We start from the raw sequence: 17,401 nt of genomic DNA on the forward strand, positions 1-17,401 counted from the left end.
CTTAATATCAATCGCTTATTGCGCGGGTACTTATACTAGTTCTATTTCTATAACAGCGAATAATTCAAATGTGCGGCGGTTCCCAAAACTTGTGTTTCCTCTTGCATTTGTGTATACAAATGGCTATAACTCTTGAATTTCATTCTAATTTCTTTCTAATTTCCTGATTTTGATTGGAATGTGTGATTTTTCTCTTCATTCGTAATGACTCTTTGAATTCTCATAACTTTGTTAGTTTATGTGTAGTAAGAACATAATCATATTATTCTACTAGCTTATACTAAACCAATTGTCACAATGCTTGTATGGGAAGGAGAGAGTTGGCAAGAGACAACTTGGAATAGGTGATGTTAAGCCAAATCTTAATAAGGGACCTTAAAATGCAAATCTTATTGCTACCTTCAACATGTTGTAGTAGGTTAGCATAGTACATACTACTTTTTATTTAGCCAATGAAAGGGTAAATTTTGTTGAAAGAACTTCTACAAGGGTAACACCTTGAGCAACAAAATAAATCTGTTACACAAAGCTTTGTAGGAAATGTTTTACAAGCTTTTAAGTCACCACCTATCCAAGAGCAGTCTATATATAATTTTAATTTAACCCTTTGATTAAGCAACGACAAACTTAGTTATTGGACAAAAACCATGCCGGAGACTAGCTTTCCACACTTTTTCAGTATCAAGTACCATGCCACCACATTCATGCTCATTCCAACCTTCCAATGCATGCAAAATTCCAGCTATTCTCCAGGCACTCATCACTCTTCTTGGCAGCCAATTCTTGAATCAAAAAATAACATCCATCACTTTAATTATCAAAACATGATCAAATTGGTATAGAGAAATTTAAAAAATTCAATGAATTTTCTAACCTCACAAGAGTCTATATTTTCAAGATGTTTTGGAGCAATCATGGCTGGTGTGTTGAAGTAGAAGCAATCCTTGCGAACTTTCCTTAGTGGGAATTGTGAATAAGGAATGAATAATGTTCCTTTTGGTGATTTCAATTGTTCCTCTTCACTCAATCTATCCCCTACTAGCCATGTCTGCAATGTAATACTTCAATCAAGAGTCTCTTTTTAAATCTACGGAAAAGAGACATGTCATGTTGAGGAAGATTCTTTTCTATCGTTGGACTTTCTAAAATCAAAAATTGCTCAAAACTCAACATAAGGATAAAAGTTTGGGTTAGGAGAGGAGGGAGGGGTAGGTGCAAGGAAATGTTAGAAATTGTCAAGATTTAGATCAGTATGTTTCTGGTTTATACCTTTGAAACATTATACGATTTCGAGAGGACCAAATTAGTTGCAGCCTCGGGGGTAAGCTTTGGTTTAAGTCTCTTGTACTCTTCTTCGTCTAACGTGACAACCTATATATATAAGAAATTACGATGAATGAGATAACAGAAAACCAAAAATGATGGAGGAGATTAATAGTCAAATGTACCTGAATTCCTTCTTGACATAAGGCAAGGGCAATGGAGTTAGCAACTTTGGACAAGCGACCTTGAAGGACAACTTGGGAAATTCCTTTAGGAATGGAGTTGAGGACCACAACAACAGCTAGGCTACTTCCATCTACTACTTTCACTTTCAGGTGAGGATACCTCTTTATGTAAAATTCACCATTACTATTCCGTTGCTCTTCCTGCAAAGTTACATTTGAAATAAAGCATAAGTATGAGTTGACCCTCTTTAATTGGTTTAACGTACAAACACTGATATAGGGGGAGGGGTGGTTTCTTTCTTAAATCTTTTTCTCCATAATAACAATATGTTGAGATTGCTTACAAAACATTTTGCGATAAGCTTGCAAGATAATAACCAGTTAAGAATAGATCACGCATTTTTCTCATACATAAAGTAAGGATGGGTATTATTAGACTTTTTAGACATATATTTTGACTTGCCTGATTTAGGAGTCCAAGGCTCAACACTTTTATGCCTTTCTGATCTGCTTCGATGATGGCTTCCTCGATCAAATTGTTAATACTCTCTCTTTGCCGTTGCATAAAATACTGCAACAAAATCAAGAATCAAGACAAATTACTAATCACTTTAACCACGGACCTGTAAAATATAACAACAATTTTTAATAATGATAACTTGATTACTTGTATGCGATACTTTGGAATCACCCAAGTTTGTAATTTGAGATTCTTGAACAAATTTCTCTCAACAACAAATGTGTGACCATAAATCCATGTAAGCATTATTGACCATAGTGTGACGGGCCACATTAACCAGAAATACCACTTAGAGGCGTGAGGCTTCGAGGCCAGCGATGCAAATCCTAGTCGAAGATGGTAGATGGATTCTAGAGTTGTTAGATGTGTAAGGTGCACCACATCAGGCACTTCAGCTTCTCTCTCAAGTGACTTTTCATACAATGTGTCTGATGACTTGTCCACTGTATCATAGATATAGTCATACAGTGGCATGAAAAGGGAATAGTTTGTTCTGAATTGTGTGTGATGTAGTGAGTGGTACCTGTGCCATCAAAATGTTGATATAATTGCCTAATTAGAGACATTGTTGTATAAAATATTATGTTACACCGTCCGAGAAAAAAAATTTGACTCATAAATATACAGGGCAAGAAGTTTTAACTCACGAGGGTGTATACATCAAGTACTTGAGAGGGGGAAGGATAGAGAACATCCACTTAGGAATTAGCTCAAAGTTACAATGGCCCATGAGGTTCATGAAATCAACGTAGATGATATAAGCACCGAGTGAAGCCATTGAAACAGTCCCAGTGACTACAGTTGTGAACACAGGTATGGCAAAGAGCGTATAATATGCTAGTATCTCAGCAAATGGATGAATTACAGCTGCCAAAATAAAAATTACTTTGTAAACCATACAAGTTGGTAATTGATTGGTAAAATTGAACTATCCCCGGTAAGTTATGTTGGCTTACTCTCTCAATTTTTTTAATGATGACAAGAATTGAAGTGTTATGGCATGTGACTTATGTACCAAAGTGTCTTGGTAAAATGTCTTTCTTGGTACTAAAGCAGAAAATATTATCCCAAATGCTCATTCTCATAACTTTTATTTCACTTGACATTTTTTTTCTTTGTCTAAGATTGTGTTTGCTACGAAAGAAAATGTTTTAATGGAAAGTAAGTGGTTTTCTTAATCATTCTTTGGTGTTTGCAAGTAAGCAGAAATGTCTTTTAAGAACATTTATACATATAATCTAGACAAACACTATAGGGGTGGGTGTGAGGGTGTGTGTGCGCAGTGTTGAGGGATGGAAGGGAGACAATCAATGCGGGGAATGCCATATATATAACTTATTTTCCTACTCTTACCACTAAAGTCCTACATAATTTTTAAAGAACTTATTTTCTAGAGAAAGCATTTCTTTTTCATGCATTTAACCAACCCAACATATCCTAAAACTGTTACGCATCTTCTCCAGGATTGCTCATTCTCTTTCTTAATAAACAATTTTGAAGACAAATTACCAGTGATGGGCTCAGTAACAATGGAGGAGTGGTGATGGGAATGGTAACGAGAGTAGAGAAAATGATGATGCAGAGCTCTGTGAAGCCAATAATAGAGGAACTCTACAGGACCAATATGAATCAAGGCAGTTATAATGACCCCGTCGGTCCTCCACATAGGCATGTGATGAGCTTGTTCCAGCATTAGGTATCCGATATGATATACCAACCAAAAAAGTATGTTCTGATTGTCCCTACAAAACAATTATTCAACCTTACATCAATCGTTTAATTTATATTGTCCTTTCACTTTGTTAGATCCCTTGTATCTACAGTTCAAGAACCTAACAAGTACAGGTTATTTAGGCACATATGCCAGATTATGTAAGGTAAAGCTTACTTGATGACCAAAAAAACTCCCAAGTAACTTTTAGCTAGAGGAAATCTAGGATTTACGTTATAAACATTGACAGCGTAAAATATCTTTTTTGTACGATCAGTGAATTTTAAGATGTAATAGTATCAAAACGAGGTTTGGTGTGAACACCATGGAGTGGGTGAAGAACGAAAGCACATACCAGTTGCTTTCTCTGTCAACTTGATCAAATTCGATGCTTTTATCAATAATTCGATGATTACCCTTTGCAGTTCTGTAGCGGGATATAGATATCCACAGCTGATAATGAACCATTCTGGATAGAGTAAATGGGAGTATGAGTATGTAGAACGTGTCCGTCTGACTTTCATCTTTGCTCATGAAGAATGTGTATATGCTGTGACACGCAAATGGTGCCAACACCAAGTACTTCATCATCCCAACAAATCAGTTTTAAAAAATGTTAGCAGAATTCAAGCTATAATAAAGTAGTGTATCATATATAGCATACTGACAATGCCAATTCCATATATTACGTAATACAGTCTCCGATGAAAATGTTATAGAGTTGCACGAAGCTAACTAGTCACTTTTACCCAGAGTCATCATATTGTATCCATAATCTGAAGTTTATGGATTATGGTATATTGTTAATGTGTACATATTAAGTGTATTTCTTAATAAATATATAGAGTTTGGATCAAAGTTACTGATACCTATAGCTTCGGCCCTGCAACTTTTACCATAAATGATAGAATTAACAGTATACCTTTAAGTTGCCAAGCCGTGCCCATGGCCATTCAGTGAGAATGCCAGGTTTAGTAGCCATTTCTTTTGTTTAGCTTTGCCCCAACTTGTGTGATCTCTATAAAGCTTCTGCTTCAATGGACTTATATACATATAGAATTCTACTACTTACGTACATTAGGGGCATTCATATATATATTTCCTATTTACCTATTTAATTTATAGTACTGTAAAGTCAATGCATCTACTTGTGCCTGCCTGTTATAGTAAGAAATGTTTGGAAAAGTTATAATAGCTTATAAACCAAAATGTGAGGAAATGAAATTGATATCTTAATCATTATTTCTTATTAGCAAAAGTTAAACTTCCAGAGGAGGTTTATATTTATATAAACTAGAATATAATAAAAGGTGCAAATAAGGGTAGTTTAAAAATACTATAGACACACTATTATTTAAATTAGTTTTGTAACAAAAACATCAAAATAAGGGAGGTTAATGTAATATCTCAAACAATATAGAAGGTTAGTGTTACAAGATCAAACCTGAGGGAAAATCTCTAAAATTATTTCTTTTTTATATTGCATATTATATTGAAGCTAAACGGGTTCATTTCTCATATGATCACTTATGACTTAACTAATAGTTATTATTTTCAAAAGTCGCTTTTTTTTTCGATTTTAATTTTTTTTCAAACATGACTTTATGAAATAATAACTATTAGTTGAGTAATCATTCCATAAATCAACTTCAGTTTTCTTTGATGGGACCTAGAGATAAGCAACTATATGAGTACTCCACCTAGCAATGTATAGATTATGCTACCATTAATTGTGTGTTTGCGCAGAAAGTTGGATATGTGCTTGCCCCTTTTTCTTTTCCCTTTAGGAGCTTTCATCGTTTTGCTTCGTTGCGAACTCAAACTCATAATTTTATGATTGGATTATATGTGCATTAATACAAGGGAGTGGCTATATGTATATACCAAATTTTAATTTAACTCAATAGGTTGAACGAGAATTTGGTACAAAACAAATTTCGTTAGATAATTAGGCACATTATTATCAGTAATGTAAAGTCGATCGGTGCAAGTTCTTGTGCCTGCTTGTCATAGCAAGAAACTCGGGTTGGGACTCCAGATTTAAAGTTTATGGGTTTTTTCATGGATATCAAGTATTAATATATAGTATTAAGTGGGTTTATATATAGTTAAATATTTATAAAATATTTAATGAATTTCTTAATATACATATATAATCTGGACAAACATTTTACCTTATACAAGTAAAAATAAGGTCTGCTATACTCTACCTTCTCTAGATCCCATTTACAAAATCACACTTGGTATGTTGTTATTATTAGTCTTGGCAAAAAGGTAACTGTGTTATATTTTATAATAAACTCATGTTCTAAATTCGGCACCATTAATTAGGAGGAAATGATTCAACATAAGGAGATTTGACATAAAAATAAGTCTATTAGGAAGTATACCTAATAATTAGATTTCGTGTATTAGTAATTCCATAGACTTATTTATTTGACATAACATAGTTACTAGTTACAATGTAATTTTATCACTCGAAATCATAATAGACCACAAAATCAATTGCCAAATATGAAATAATTAGCTAGTATGGATGTCTATTACTCTAAAAATAGAAACATATGTCTAGCTCATTACTCTAGTTACGGCAAAGTGAGCCCATATTTTGGTAATCCGCTCATATTTTAATGGGTTGGATGAGTGATCTTTTAGATGGGTAAAATATGGGTTTAAACTCATATTTAATTCATAGAAATATGGATATTCATAAATAAAATATGGGTAAACTATGGACTACCCAAATGGGTTAAGTTTCCAATTTTTATTCACTCAAAATTCATGATATCACCAAAAATGTTGTAATTTCCCTTCCTTTTTATGTTATTCATTAATACTAATTATTAAAAAAAGACAGCCCGGTGCACTAAAGCTCCCGCTATGCGCAGGGTCCGGGGAAGGGCCCGACCACAAGGGTCTATTGTATGCAGCCTTACCTTACATTTCTGCCAGAGGCTGTTTCCAAGGCTTGAACCCGTGACCTCCTAGTCAATTAATACTAATTATTCTCATCTATAATTTAAAAAAAAATAAAGAATTTTAAAACTAAAAAAAAAATAAAAAATTGAAAAGGTGAAGTCTTTACCCTCGGAGTGGATCTCAATTCGAAAGTCGGATTCTGGATTGGGAGTCGGGATCGAGCCCAAATCAAATATCGAGATCGGGTTTCGAATCCGTCATCGAGGTTGGGTGTCGGGGTCAAATTTCAATTTGAAAGTCGGATCTAGGGTCGGCTTCGGGACCGAGTTTGAATTCAAAAGTTGGGTCTCGATTGAGAGTCGAGAGTTGGGGTCGGATCCCTATTTAGATGTCGGGGATCGGGGTCAGTCCTAGGTCGAAAGTCGGGGGTTGGATTCTGATTTGAAAGTCAGGTCCTGAATCTATTTCAGAGTCGTGTCTCGATTTAGAAGTAGGGTCCCGTATCGGGTGTTAAATTTAATTTTAGACTACAATAAAATTAAATAAAACATTTTCAATATTTTTTATCCAAAAAAATTATAATATTTTCTCCATATTGAATTATAAAGTAAAGTACTATTTACTTATTAAAATATTGATAAATATGGATAAACTATTATGATATTAATTCTCATACACGATACCTCCGTAACCTTGGTATAAGCAACTATGTATGAGCTCACCTAGGAATAGATTGTGCGGACATTAATTTATATGTGATGCTCTTTTTTCTTTTTTTTCCTTTTAGTCAGTTTTTTAAAAAATGACCAGTTTCTGTATTAGAAAAAGGTTAATTTTAGACTTCATATTCTGTCCAGTAAGTTATTCTCTCCAACCCATGTTAGTTATCCACTTTTTTTTTACATGCCTTTTAAGAAATCATAAATAAAAAAAGTTTTACTATTTACTCCTTAAGAATATTTTTTTAAAAACTTTATAAACTTATTTACACTTTTAAAAAAATAATTAATTGTAAAGTAAAACACAAAAAGTTTTAATTAATTTTATCTTAGTTTTATAAATTGATAAATAATTTGGAATAACTATTTATAGTAAGGTCAAAGGTAAATAACTAATATGAGACAGATGAAGTGATTTATAGCTACATAAGTTTTTTATTTTTTTATTTTTTTGCCACATACTAAGCTTTTATATTTTGCTTTACACCATAAATTCTAAAACTCTTCATTTCCTTCTTAAATTTTGTACCCAATTAAACACTTTCACATTAATTGAGACAAAAAAATTATTGCAATGTGTAAACAATTTTTTATTACCTGACACAATTAAGCATACCTGATAAAATGTTTTTTTTTTCCACTTCATAAAAATTGATTGTGTAAATGAGGGGTGGGGATTGGTAATGAAATTATTTCGATGGAGTTCCGATATAAGTGAGAATTAATTTGAGGTTTGAGGATAATTAATTTAACTTTGAGGGATGAAGATCAGGCAAATCTAGAATATTTCACATCGTTTCAAAAGTAATTTGATCATTTTTCCTTATAGAAAGGGCCACGAGTGGACATGTGGCACCTGATGCTAACTAATATATATATCATTTGAGACTAATATTGGAAAATATATTTTAAAAAAAAGTATTGGAAATCTCTCTTATGAGATGTCCAAGTGCTGCATGATTCATTCTTTCAAATTGAACTTGTATTTTCACCAAAAGACTAAAATCTTTGGTCAAAAAGTCCTTTCATATTTTGCATAAAAACCTTTGTTCTTTTAATTGAAAATAGGGGAAGGGAAAATGGAAAAGGTAATTACAAAGTGTGAATCAAATTCTCACTCCGTGTTCTTTAGATTAAAAAAGAAAAGATTACAATAATATTTATGTTGTGCACATTTCTCTTCAACTAATATGGAGCTTTTTGAAGTCCTATGAGATTTCACCTTGTGCTTTGTCAATGATATATATGAGTACATTTGATCATACCAATAAAAGTGTGCCGTGCTTCGCGGTATAGTCACAAAAATGCAAAATGTCAGGGTGTTGTCCACATATAAGGAAGTTAAATTATGCATTAAAGTTCAAGTAAAATAGTCTTGCACATGTCTACCTTGAGTGACTCAACTCTATAGTTACTATATATTTTTTTTATGACTTTTGATTATATTTATTATAAATTAGTTACTTTATTGTATATTTGAAATTAGCTCGTCAAAATTTAACATATTTATATAATAATTATTTTTTGACTTATATACTTTGTTTAATTTAATTTGCTCTATATATAGTATAATTTTTTAATAAAAAATATTTAACTGATCATCTTTTACTATATAAGGCTACGTCACTGCCTACGACGTGGTGTAGTAGATTAGATTTGTACATACTTTTTAATTAGCCAAAAATTGTATAAATTTTGTTGAATAAACTTACTCATGCTCGGCGTGAAAACATTGTTTATACCATGTGAAAGAATTATATTAAAGAATAACTAGTTACTACTATTGTTGACAAAAAAAAACTATTTTAGTTGACTAGTGAATTTTAATAAAATTATGTGTATTTAAAAGTTTGTAATCTCATACACTTATTGCTATACCCCAAAATTATCAAAATACCCCTAGAGGATAGCGCGCTCGCATCATGTATCATCCCTAACTTTTTGGCCAATCCGAGGTCGGAATATCAATCAAGGGGAAAAATCATGTGAAAAAGTGATCTCGATTGAATTTTAGGTCAATCGGGTCAAAAGATAATTTTTCAGGGCAAAATCAGTCTAACCAGAAGAGTGCGCGACAAGTCCTCGTCGCGGACCTGCCCCCACCTAATTCATTTTCTCACTTTGTTCATAAAATACATTTGGCAAGTGCGTTTTATGTGTTGCCCAACTTTTATAAATAAATCACATTTGACAAATGCGATTTATATTTATTTTTTTCGTACGTTTTTCAGTTTCAATGAAGAGCATTCCGGTCTTTTCTCCACCCACCCTATACTTAACCCATGTCATTTTGAGGTCATTTTCGACTCCATATTAGTTCCTAAGCGTGATTTTCCTACCAATTACGCTATTAAACTTTGAGAACTAGGGCTGAGGAGAAAAGATAAGGCTAGGGTTTAGAGAAAACAAATCAAATCTTCAACGTTTGATTGATCAATCTTCATTACAGGTATGTACGGCTAATCATAGTGTTGGATTGAGTTCATCCACGCGTCCTACATCTAAATTCTATCGTTAAACAGTTGAGTTGAGTTTTAGCCCTAGTTTCTTGAGTTCTGAATGAGTAATTTCTTTGCTCATTGAGTTCTATATAACTATGCATCGAGATTATTATTGATTCTACACCTTGAGTTCTTAAGATTTATGTTCATGGTTTCATTCACATGAACCCTAATCGAGAATTAGCTAACGTCAAGAACAAAAACTTATTTTATAAATGTCGTTATATATTATAACTTTTTTTTTCTATAATAAATTTCATAAATATTAATTTTTTTGAGTGACGGAATAAAAAAAGTGACATAAAATAAAGAATCTATATCTATATTTTTAAGAGAGGAGTGTGAAGCGATATCGAATTAAATAGCAAGCAAAAATAAATTGCATGTCAATCTTTTGATGATATTAATGGGCAATGTAACAAGGTTTAATAACGAAATTCACTTTATATAAATAAAGAAAAAAAAGAAATCAAAATTCAAATCTAAATTTCAACATAAAAATGATAGATAAATAAGTCCAATTTAAAGTCAGTTGAGAAGATATATATAAATTTCATATGCTTTAATTTTAAAAGTAGCTTAATGTCAATTTAGTACTCACTTTATTTATATGAACAAAAATAAAAAGAAAAATAATATTAAAATATTTTAAATTATCAACATAAAAATATAGGTAGATAAGTCCTATTTAAATATGAGATGATAAGATATATAATAATTTCATATGAAAAAAAGTAAAAGAGATTGCGCAACTTATTTTTTAATATCAAGACAGAATCTCAAAAATTGCTCCACCGTTTGTAATAATTTATAATTGAATTAATGACATAAGTTTTGCACCATGATAAATAAGAGTATAATCAAAGGTTAATCATGACTCAACTTATATATGTATATTTTTAATTTATAATAATATATTATTTAATTTTTTGCATTAATTAAAAAGTAAATGTTTGCACTATAAAATCTCAATAGATTATTTTATAAAACTAATGTTGTACAAAGAATATTTTGATATTAGGAAAAAGAATATTTTGATATTAGGAAAAAGAAAGAAAATAATTTTCCTTAATATCAATCGCTCATTGCGCGGATACTTATACTAGTTCTATATCTATAACAGCGAATAATTCAAATGTGCGGCGGTTCCCAAAACTTGTGTTTCCTCTTGCATTTGTGTATACAAATGGCTATAACTCTTGAATTTCATTCTGATTTCTTTCTAATTTTCTGTTTTTGATTGGAATATGTGATTTGTCTCTTCATTCGTAATGACTTTTTGAATTCTCATAAGTTTGTTAGTTTATGTGTAGTAAGAACATAAACATATTATTCTACTAGCTTATACTAAACCAATTGTCACAATGCTTGTATGGGAAGGAGAGAGTTGACAAGAGACAACTTGGAATAGGTGATGTTAAGCCGAATCTTAATAAGAGACCTTAAAATGCAAATCTTATTGCTACCTTCAACATGTTGTAGTAGGTTAACATAGTACATAATGCTTTTTATTTAGCCAATGAAAGGGTAAATTTTATTGAAGAACTTCTACAAGGGTAACACCTTGAGCAACAAAATAAATCTGTTGCACAAAGCTTTGTAGGAAATGTTTTACAAGCTTTTAAGTCACCACCTATCCAAGAGCAGTCTATATATAATTTTAATTTAACCCTTTGATTAAGCAACGACAAACTTAGTTATTGGGCAAAAACCATGTCGGAGACTAGCTTTCCACACTTTTTCAGTATCAAGTACCATGCCACCACATTCATGCTCATTCCAACCTTCCAATGCATGCAAAATTCCAGCTATTCTCCAGGCACTCATCACTCTTCTTGGCAGCCAATTCTTGAATCAAAAAATTACATCCATCACTTTAATTATCAAAACATGATCAAATTGGTACAGAGAAATTTAAAAAATTCAATGACTTTTCTAACCTCACAAGAGTCTACATTTTCAAGATGTTTTGGAGCAATCATGGCTGGTGTGTTGAAGTAGAAGCAATCCTTGCGAACTTTCCTTGGTGGGAATTGTGAATAAGGAATGAATAATGTTCCTTTTGGTGCTTTCAATTGTTCCTCTTCACTCAACCCATCCCGTACTAGCCATGTCTGCAATGTAATACTTCAATCAAGAGTCTCTTTTTAAATCTACAGAAAGGAGACATGACATGTTGAAGAAGATTCTTTTCTATCGTTGGACTTTCTAAAATAAAAAATTGCCCAAACCTCAACATAATGATAAAACTTTGGGTTAGGAGAGGAGGGAGGGGTAGGTGCAAGGATATGTTAGAAATTGTCAAGATTTAGATCAGTATGTTTCTGGTTTATACCTTTGAAACATTATACGATTTCGAGAGGACCAAATTAGTTGCAGCCTCGGGGGTAAGTTTTGGTTTAAGTCTCTTGTACTCTTCTTCATCTAACGTGACAACCTATATATATAAGAAATTACGATGAATGAGATAATAGAAAACCAAAAATGATGGAGGAGATTAATAGTCAAATGTACCTGAATTCCTTCTTGACATAAGGCAAGGGCAATGGAGTTAGCAACTTTGGACAAGCGACCTTGAAGGACAACTTGGGAAATTCCTTTAGGAATGGAGTTGAGGACCACAACAACAGCTAGGCTACTTCCATCTACTACTTTCACTTTCAGGTGAGGATACCTCTTTATGTAAAATTCACCATTACTATTCAGTTGCTCTTCCTGCAAAGTTACATTTGAAATAAGCATAAGTATGAGTTGACCCTCTTTAATTGGTTTAACGTACAAACACTGATATAGGGGGAGGGGTGGTTTCTTTTTTAAATCTTTTTCTCCATAATAACAATATGTTGAGATTGCTTACAAAACATTTTGCGATAAGCTTGCAAGATAATAACCAGTTAAGAATAGATCATGCATTTTTCTCATACATAAAGTAAGGATGGGTATTATTAGACTTTTTAGACATATATTTTGACTTGCCTGATTTAGGAGTCCAAGGCTCAACACTTTTATGCCTTTCTGATCTGCTTCGATGATGGCTTCCTCGATCAAATTGTTAATACTCTCTCTTTGCCGTTGCATAAAATACTGCAACAAAATCAAGAATCAAGACAAATTACTAATCACTTTAACCACGGACCTGTAAAATATAACAACAATTTTTAATAATGATAACTTGATTACTTGTATGCGATACTTTGGAATCACCCAAGTTTGTAATTTGAGATTCTTGAACAAATTTCTCTCAACAACAAATGTGTGACCATAAATCCATGTAAGCATTATTGACCATAGTGTGACGGGCCACATTAACCAGAAATACCACTTAGAGGCGTGAGGCTTCGAGGCCAGCGATGCAAATCCTAGTCGAAGATGGTAGATGGATTCTAGAGTTGTTAGATGTGTAAGGTGCACCACATCAGGCACTTCAGCTTCTCTCTCAAGTGACTTTTCATACAATGTGTCTGATGACTTGTCCACTGTATCATAGATATAGTCATACAGTGGCATGAAAAGGGAATAGTTTGTTCTGAATTGTGTGTGATGTAGTGAGTGGTACCTGTGCCATCAAAATGTTGATATAATTGCCTAATTAGAGACATTGTTGTATAAAATATTGTGTTACACCGTCTGAGCAAAAATATTTGACTCATAAATATACAGGGCAAGAAGTTTTAACTCACGAGGGTGTATACATCAAGTACTTGAGAGGGGGAAGGATAGAGAACATCCACTTGGGAATTAGCTCAAAGTTGCAATGGCCCATGAGGTTCATGAAATCAATATAGATGGCATAAACACCGAGTGAAGCCATTGAAACAGTCCCAGTGAATATAGTTGTGAGCATGGGTATGGCAAAGAGCGTAAAATATGCTAGTATCTCAGCAAATGGATGAATTACAGCTGCCAAAATAAAATAAAATAACTTGTAAACCATACAAGTTGGTAATTGATTGGTAAAATTGAACTATCCCCAGTTAGTTATGTAAGGCTAGGTCTTAATTTTTTTTTAATGATGACAAGAATTGAAGTGTTATGGCATGTGACTTACAGTAATACATGACAGTAGTATATTTCTGAGTTTAAGGGTGTGCTTGCTAAAATGTCTTTGTTGGTACATAAGCAGAAAATATTATTCCAAAAGTATTTTTGTATAATCACTTGTATTCAACATTATCCTTCCTAGAAAAAAGTATTTTTCAAAATTACTACTAGTACTTACCGAAGCTCAATTTCGAATTAGTTAGAGAAGAGCTAACATGATCACTTGTATAATCTTTTTGTTTATAGATATTTGTTTTACTCAGTTCTTAAATACCAAGCTATTGCTTATAGTGAAATTGACTCAATGTTTAGATTGCAAAAGTTGAAAAATTCCACACATTATAAATATTCTGAAGAAAAATATAACTGGTAATAAAATACCCAATATACTTCCGAACCAATTCAGCCATTAAACTTAGAGAAAGCCAATCTACAAAGTACTTCATTCTCATATCTTTTATTTCAGTTTACATATTTTTTTGTCTAAGAGTATGTTTTCTACGAAAGAAAACAATTTCTTGGGAAGTAAGTTCTGTTTTTAACTCATTTTCTGGTGTTTGCAAGTAAGAAGCAATATGTTTTAAGAACATTTATACATGTATTCTAGACAAGCACTGTAAGGGTGGGTGAGGGGGTGTGTGTGGGCAGATGTGTTGAGGGATAGAGAGGAGACAATCAATGCGGGGAATTTCATATCTAGAGAATATTTTTTTTCATACATTTTAACCAACCCAACATATCCTAAAACTGTTACGCATCTTCTCCAGGATTGATCATTCTCTAACTTAGTAACTTTGATCAAAGTGATGGAAAGCAATTTTGAAGACAAATTACCAGTGATGGGCTCTGTAAAAATGGAGGAATGGTGATGGGAATGGTAACAAGCGTAGAGAAAATGATGATGCAGAGCTCTGTGAAGCCAATAATAGAGGAACTCTACAGGACCAATATGAATAAGGGCGGTTATTATGATTCCATCAGTCCTCCACACAGGCATATGATGAGCCTGCTCTAGTATCAGGTATCCGATATAATGTAGCAACCCAAGAAGTATGACCTGATCATCCCTACATAACAATCATGCAACCTTACATCAGTCATTTATCTTTACATTATCCTTTCCTTTTGTTAGATCCTTTGTAAATATCTACGGTTCAAGAACCTATCAAGTACACAGATTATTTAGGAATGTATGCCAAATTCTGTAAGGTAAAGCTTACTTGATGACTAAAAATAAAAAAACTCTCAAATAACTTTTAGCTAGAGGAAATCTAGGATTTAAGTTGTAAACATTGACAGTGTAAATATATATTTTTTATCCTACTAGTGAATTTTAAGATATAATAGTATCTAAACTAGTTTGGTGAGAACACCATGTGCGACAGTGTGAGTATGAATTTACCAGTTACTGATATGTAGTGGGTGAAGAATGAAGGTACATACCAGTTGCTTTCTCTGTCAACTTGATCAAATTCGATGCTCTTATCAACAATTCGATGGTTCCCCTTTGCAGTCCTGTAGCGGGATATAGATATCCATAGCTGGTAATGAACTATTCTGGAGAGAGTAAATGGGAGAACGAGTATGTAGAACATGTCCCTCTGACTTTCATCTTCGCTCATGAAGAATGTGTATGTGCTATGACACACAAATGGTGCCAACACCAAGTACTTCATCATCCCAACAAATCAGTTTTAAAGAGTTAGCAGTACTCAAACTATGATAATCTCATGATTCAGCACAAAATAGTGTTTGGAAAAACAAAAAGAAAGTAGTGTATATCATAAATAGCAGATTGGCAATGCCAATTCCATATACTATGTAAAACAGTCTCCGATGAAAACGTTATAGAGTTGCACGAAGCTAATTAGTCACTTTTACTAGAGTCATCACATTGGATCCATGATCTGAAGTTTATGGATTATGGTATTTGTTAATGTGTACATATTCAGTGTATTTCTTAATAAATATCTAGAGTTTGTATCAAACTTACTGGTACCCGTAGGTTACACCGTGCAACTTTTACCATAAATGATAGAAAGAGTATACCTTTAAGTTGCCAAGCCGTGCCCATGGCCACTCAGTGAGAATGCCAGGTTTAGTAGCCATTTCTTTTGTTTAGCTTTGCCCCAACTTGTGTGTTCTCTATAAAGCTTATACTTCAACGGCCTTATATAGAATAATTCTACTACTGGTACTACGTACGTATATATTAGGAGGCATACATATTTCCTATTTACCTTTTAACTTACATTATTATCAGTACTATAAAGATCTGTATCTAATTGTGCCTGCCTGTTAGAGCCTGTTAAGCAAGAAACTCGTGCTAAGTTACTAATTTCACGTGATCTGATATCGTACGAACTCTTTTTTGCACCCGTAGAAGCAGATTTAAGATTTGAAGTTTATAGTCCACCTTATGTTTCTCTTCTTTTTTTTTGGAAACTCCAAGATAATCCGCAGCCGCTACAACCTCTGTCACAGCCTCTGCCCTTCGGGTGAGAGGGGATGTAAACCGCACTAGACAAGCCTTATGCGACAGGCTCGATTCAGAGAGGACATTGAGAAGGGATCGAACACGGATGACCACCTCCAAACCAACTGAATCATCCCGAGCAGTACTCATAATTAATTTACAATTACATATTTATAAGCATTTAATGAATTTCTTAATATATATATATAAGGGAAAAGGGTCAAAATGCCCTTAAACTATTTGAAATAAACAAAAATGTCTTATATTTATAGTTTAGTCCAAAAATGTCTTTGCCGTCAATACATTGGTCCAAAATGCTCTTATTGTAATTTAAAGGGTCAAAAATATCCCTATTGTTACAAAATGGGTCCAAAATGTCGAATAAATATTATTTTTTTAACAAAAAATAAATTTTCTTCCTTATAAAAATATTGCTTTTAAGAAACTCTATTCTTGTTTTCTTTCTTTTTAAACCACTTTAAGTAATAAAAATGCAGGAAATTATTTTATTCTTCGTAATCTCATTTTATCAATTAAAAAAAATACTTTTATGTACTTTATGTTTTAATGGATAATATATGTCATATATATAAGATCATAATAAATCTACTATTAATTTTTATTCAAATAACGATAAAAAATAATTATAATAAAATAGTAGTACTTAATTGCACATAGTAGTACTTAATTGCGCGCAAGATAATCATAATTCAAAGGGGAAAGAAGTAGGGCGAGATAAAATTAATATGATATCTGCTTTGATTTTTTCCATGAAACTTGATTGAACATAACTTTTTAGAATTTGAATATAAATGCACACATCAATACCATACGACACATTGCGTCTTTGAGTAGGAAACTGGTACACTTTTGTATGTTCATCCACTCATGTTAATTGTACAAAAGAGAATCCCCCTTTTTTCGAGGGACCAAAATTATACTCAAATATGAATAATTGAAAAAAAATCATTGGCTATGATTTTTTCAAGTAAAATATTTTTTAAAAAAAAAATAGGAGGCATTTATGGTATATATATATTTCTTTTTATGTTTTCGCTGGATAAGT

At 32.6% G+C, this 17,401-nt stretch overlaps 2 protein-coding genes across 2 annotated transcripts; both read right to left on the reverse strand.

The window, feature by feature from the left end:
- Window positions 1-360: 360 nt before the first annotated feature.
- Window positions 361-4,700, reverse strand: LOC129884822 (very-long-chain aldehyde decarbonylase CER1-like). Its single transcript, XM_055959100.1, has 10 exons — window positions 4,602-4,700; window positions 4,035-4,261; window positions 3,478-3,710; window positions 2,616-2,835; window positions 2,116-2,491; window positions 1,912-2,019; window positions 1,449-1,649; window positions 1,270-1,371; window positions 875-1,048; window positions 361-782 (listed from the first exon to the last, which is right to left on the reverse strand). Exons 1-10 carry the CDS (start codon window positions 4,659-4,661, stop codon window positions 612-614), a joined length of 1,872 nt encoding a protein of 623 aa, XP_055815075.1. The 5' UTR covers window positions 4,662-4,700; the 3' UTR covers window positions 361-611.
- Window positions 4,701-11,350: 6,650 nt separating this feature from the next.
- LOC129886814 (very-long-chain aldehyde decarbonylase CER1-like) lies at window positions 11,351-15,988 on the reverse strand. The gene is made up of 10 exons (XM_055961676.1): window positions 15,909-15,988; window positions 15,303-15,529; window positions 14,694-14,926; window positions 13,499-13,718; window positions 12,999-13,374; window positions 12,795-12,902; window positions 12,333-12,533; window positions 12,154-12,255; window positions 11,759-11,932; window positions 11,351-11,666 (listed from the first exon to the last, which is right to left on the reverse strand). Exons 1-10 carry the CDS (start codon window positions 15,966-15,968, stop codon window positions 11,496-11,498), a joined length of 1,872 nt encoding a protein of 623 aa, XP_055817651.1. The 5' UTR covers window positions 15,969-15,988; the 3' UTR covers window positions 11,351-11,495.
- Window positions 15,989-17,401: the final 1,413 nt, after the last annotated feature.

Source organism: Solanum dulcamara, chromosome 4 (assembly GCF_947179165.1).
Source record: "Solanum dulcamara chromosome 4, daSolDulc1.2, whole genome shotgun sequence".
NCBI classification, from domain to species: Eukaryota; Viridiplantae; Streptophyta; class Magnoliopsida; order Solanales; family Solanaceae; genus Solanum; species Solanum dulcamara.

Coding starts and splice junctions, on each gene's coding strand:
- LOC129884822 (XM_055959100.1), bottom strand. CDS start 4,661: ATGGCTACTAAACCTGGCATTCTCACTGAATGGCCATGGGCACGGCTT. Junction 4,262..4,601: donor CACGGCTTGGCAACTTAAAG/GTATACTGTTAA, acceptor GGGATGATGAAG/TACTTGGTGTTGGCACCATT. Junction 2,020..2,115: donor TTCCAAAGTATCGCATACAA/GTAATCAAGTTA, acceptor ATTTTGTTGCAG/TATTTTATGCAACGGCAAAG.
- LOC129886814 (XM_055961676.1), bottom strand. CDS start 15,968: ATGGCTACTAAACCTGGCATTCTCACTGAGTGGCCATGGGCACGGCTT. Junction 13,719..14,693: donor TTTTACAGAGCCCATCACTG/GTAATTTGTCTT, acceptor TTATTTTGGCAG/CTGTAATTCATCCATTTGCT. Junction 12,256..12,332: donor TATGTCAAGAAGGAATTCAG/GTACATTTGACT, acceptor TTATATATATAG/GTTGTCACGTTAGATGAAGA.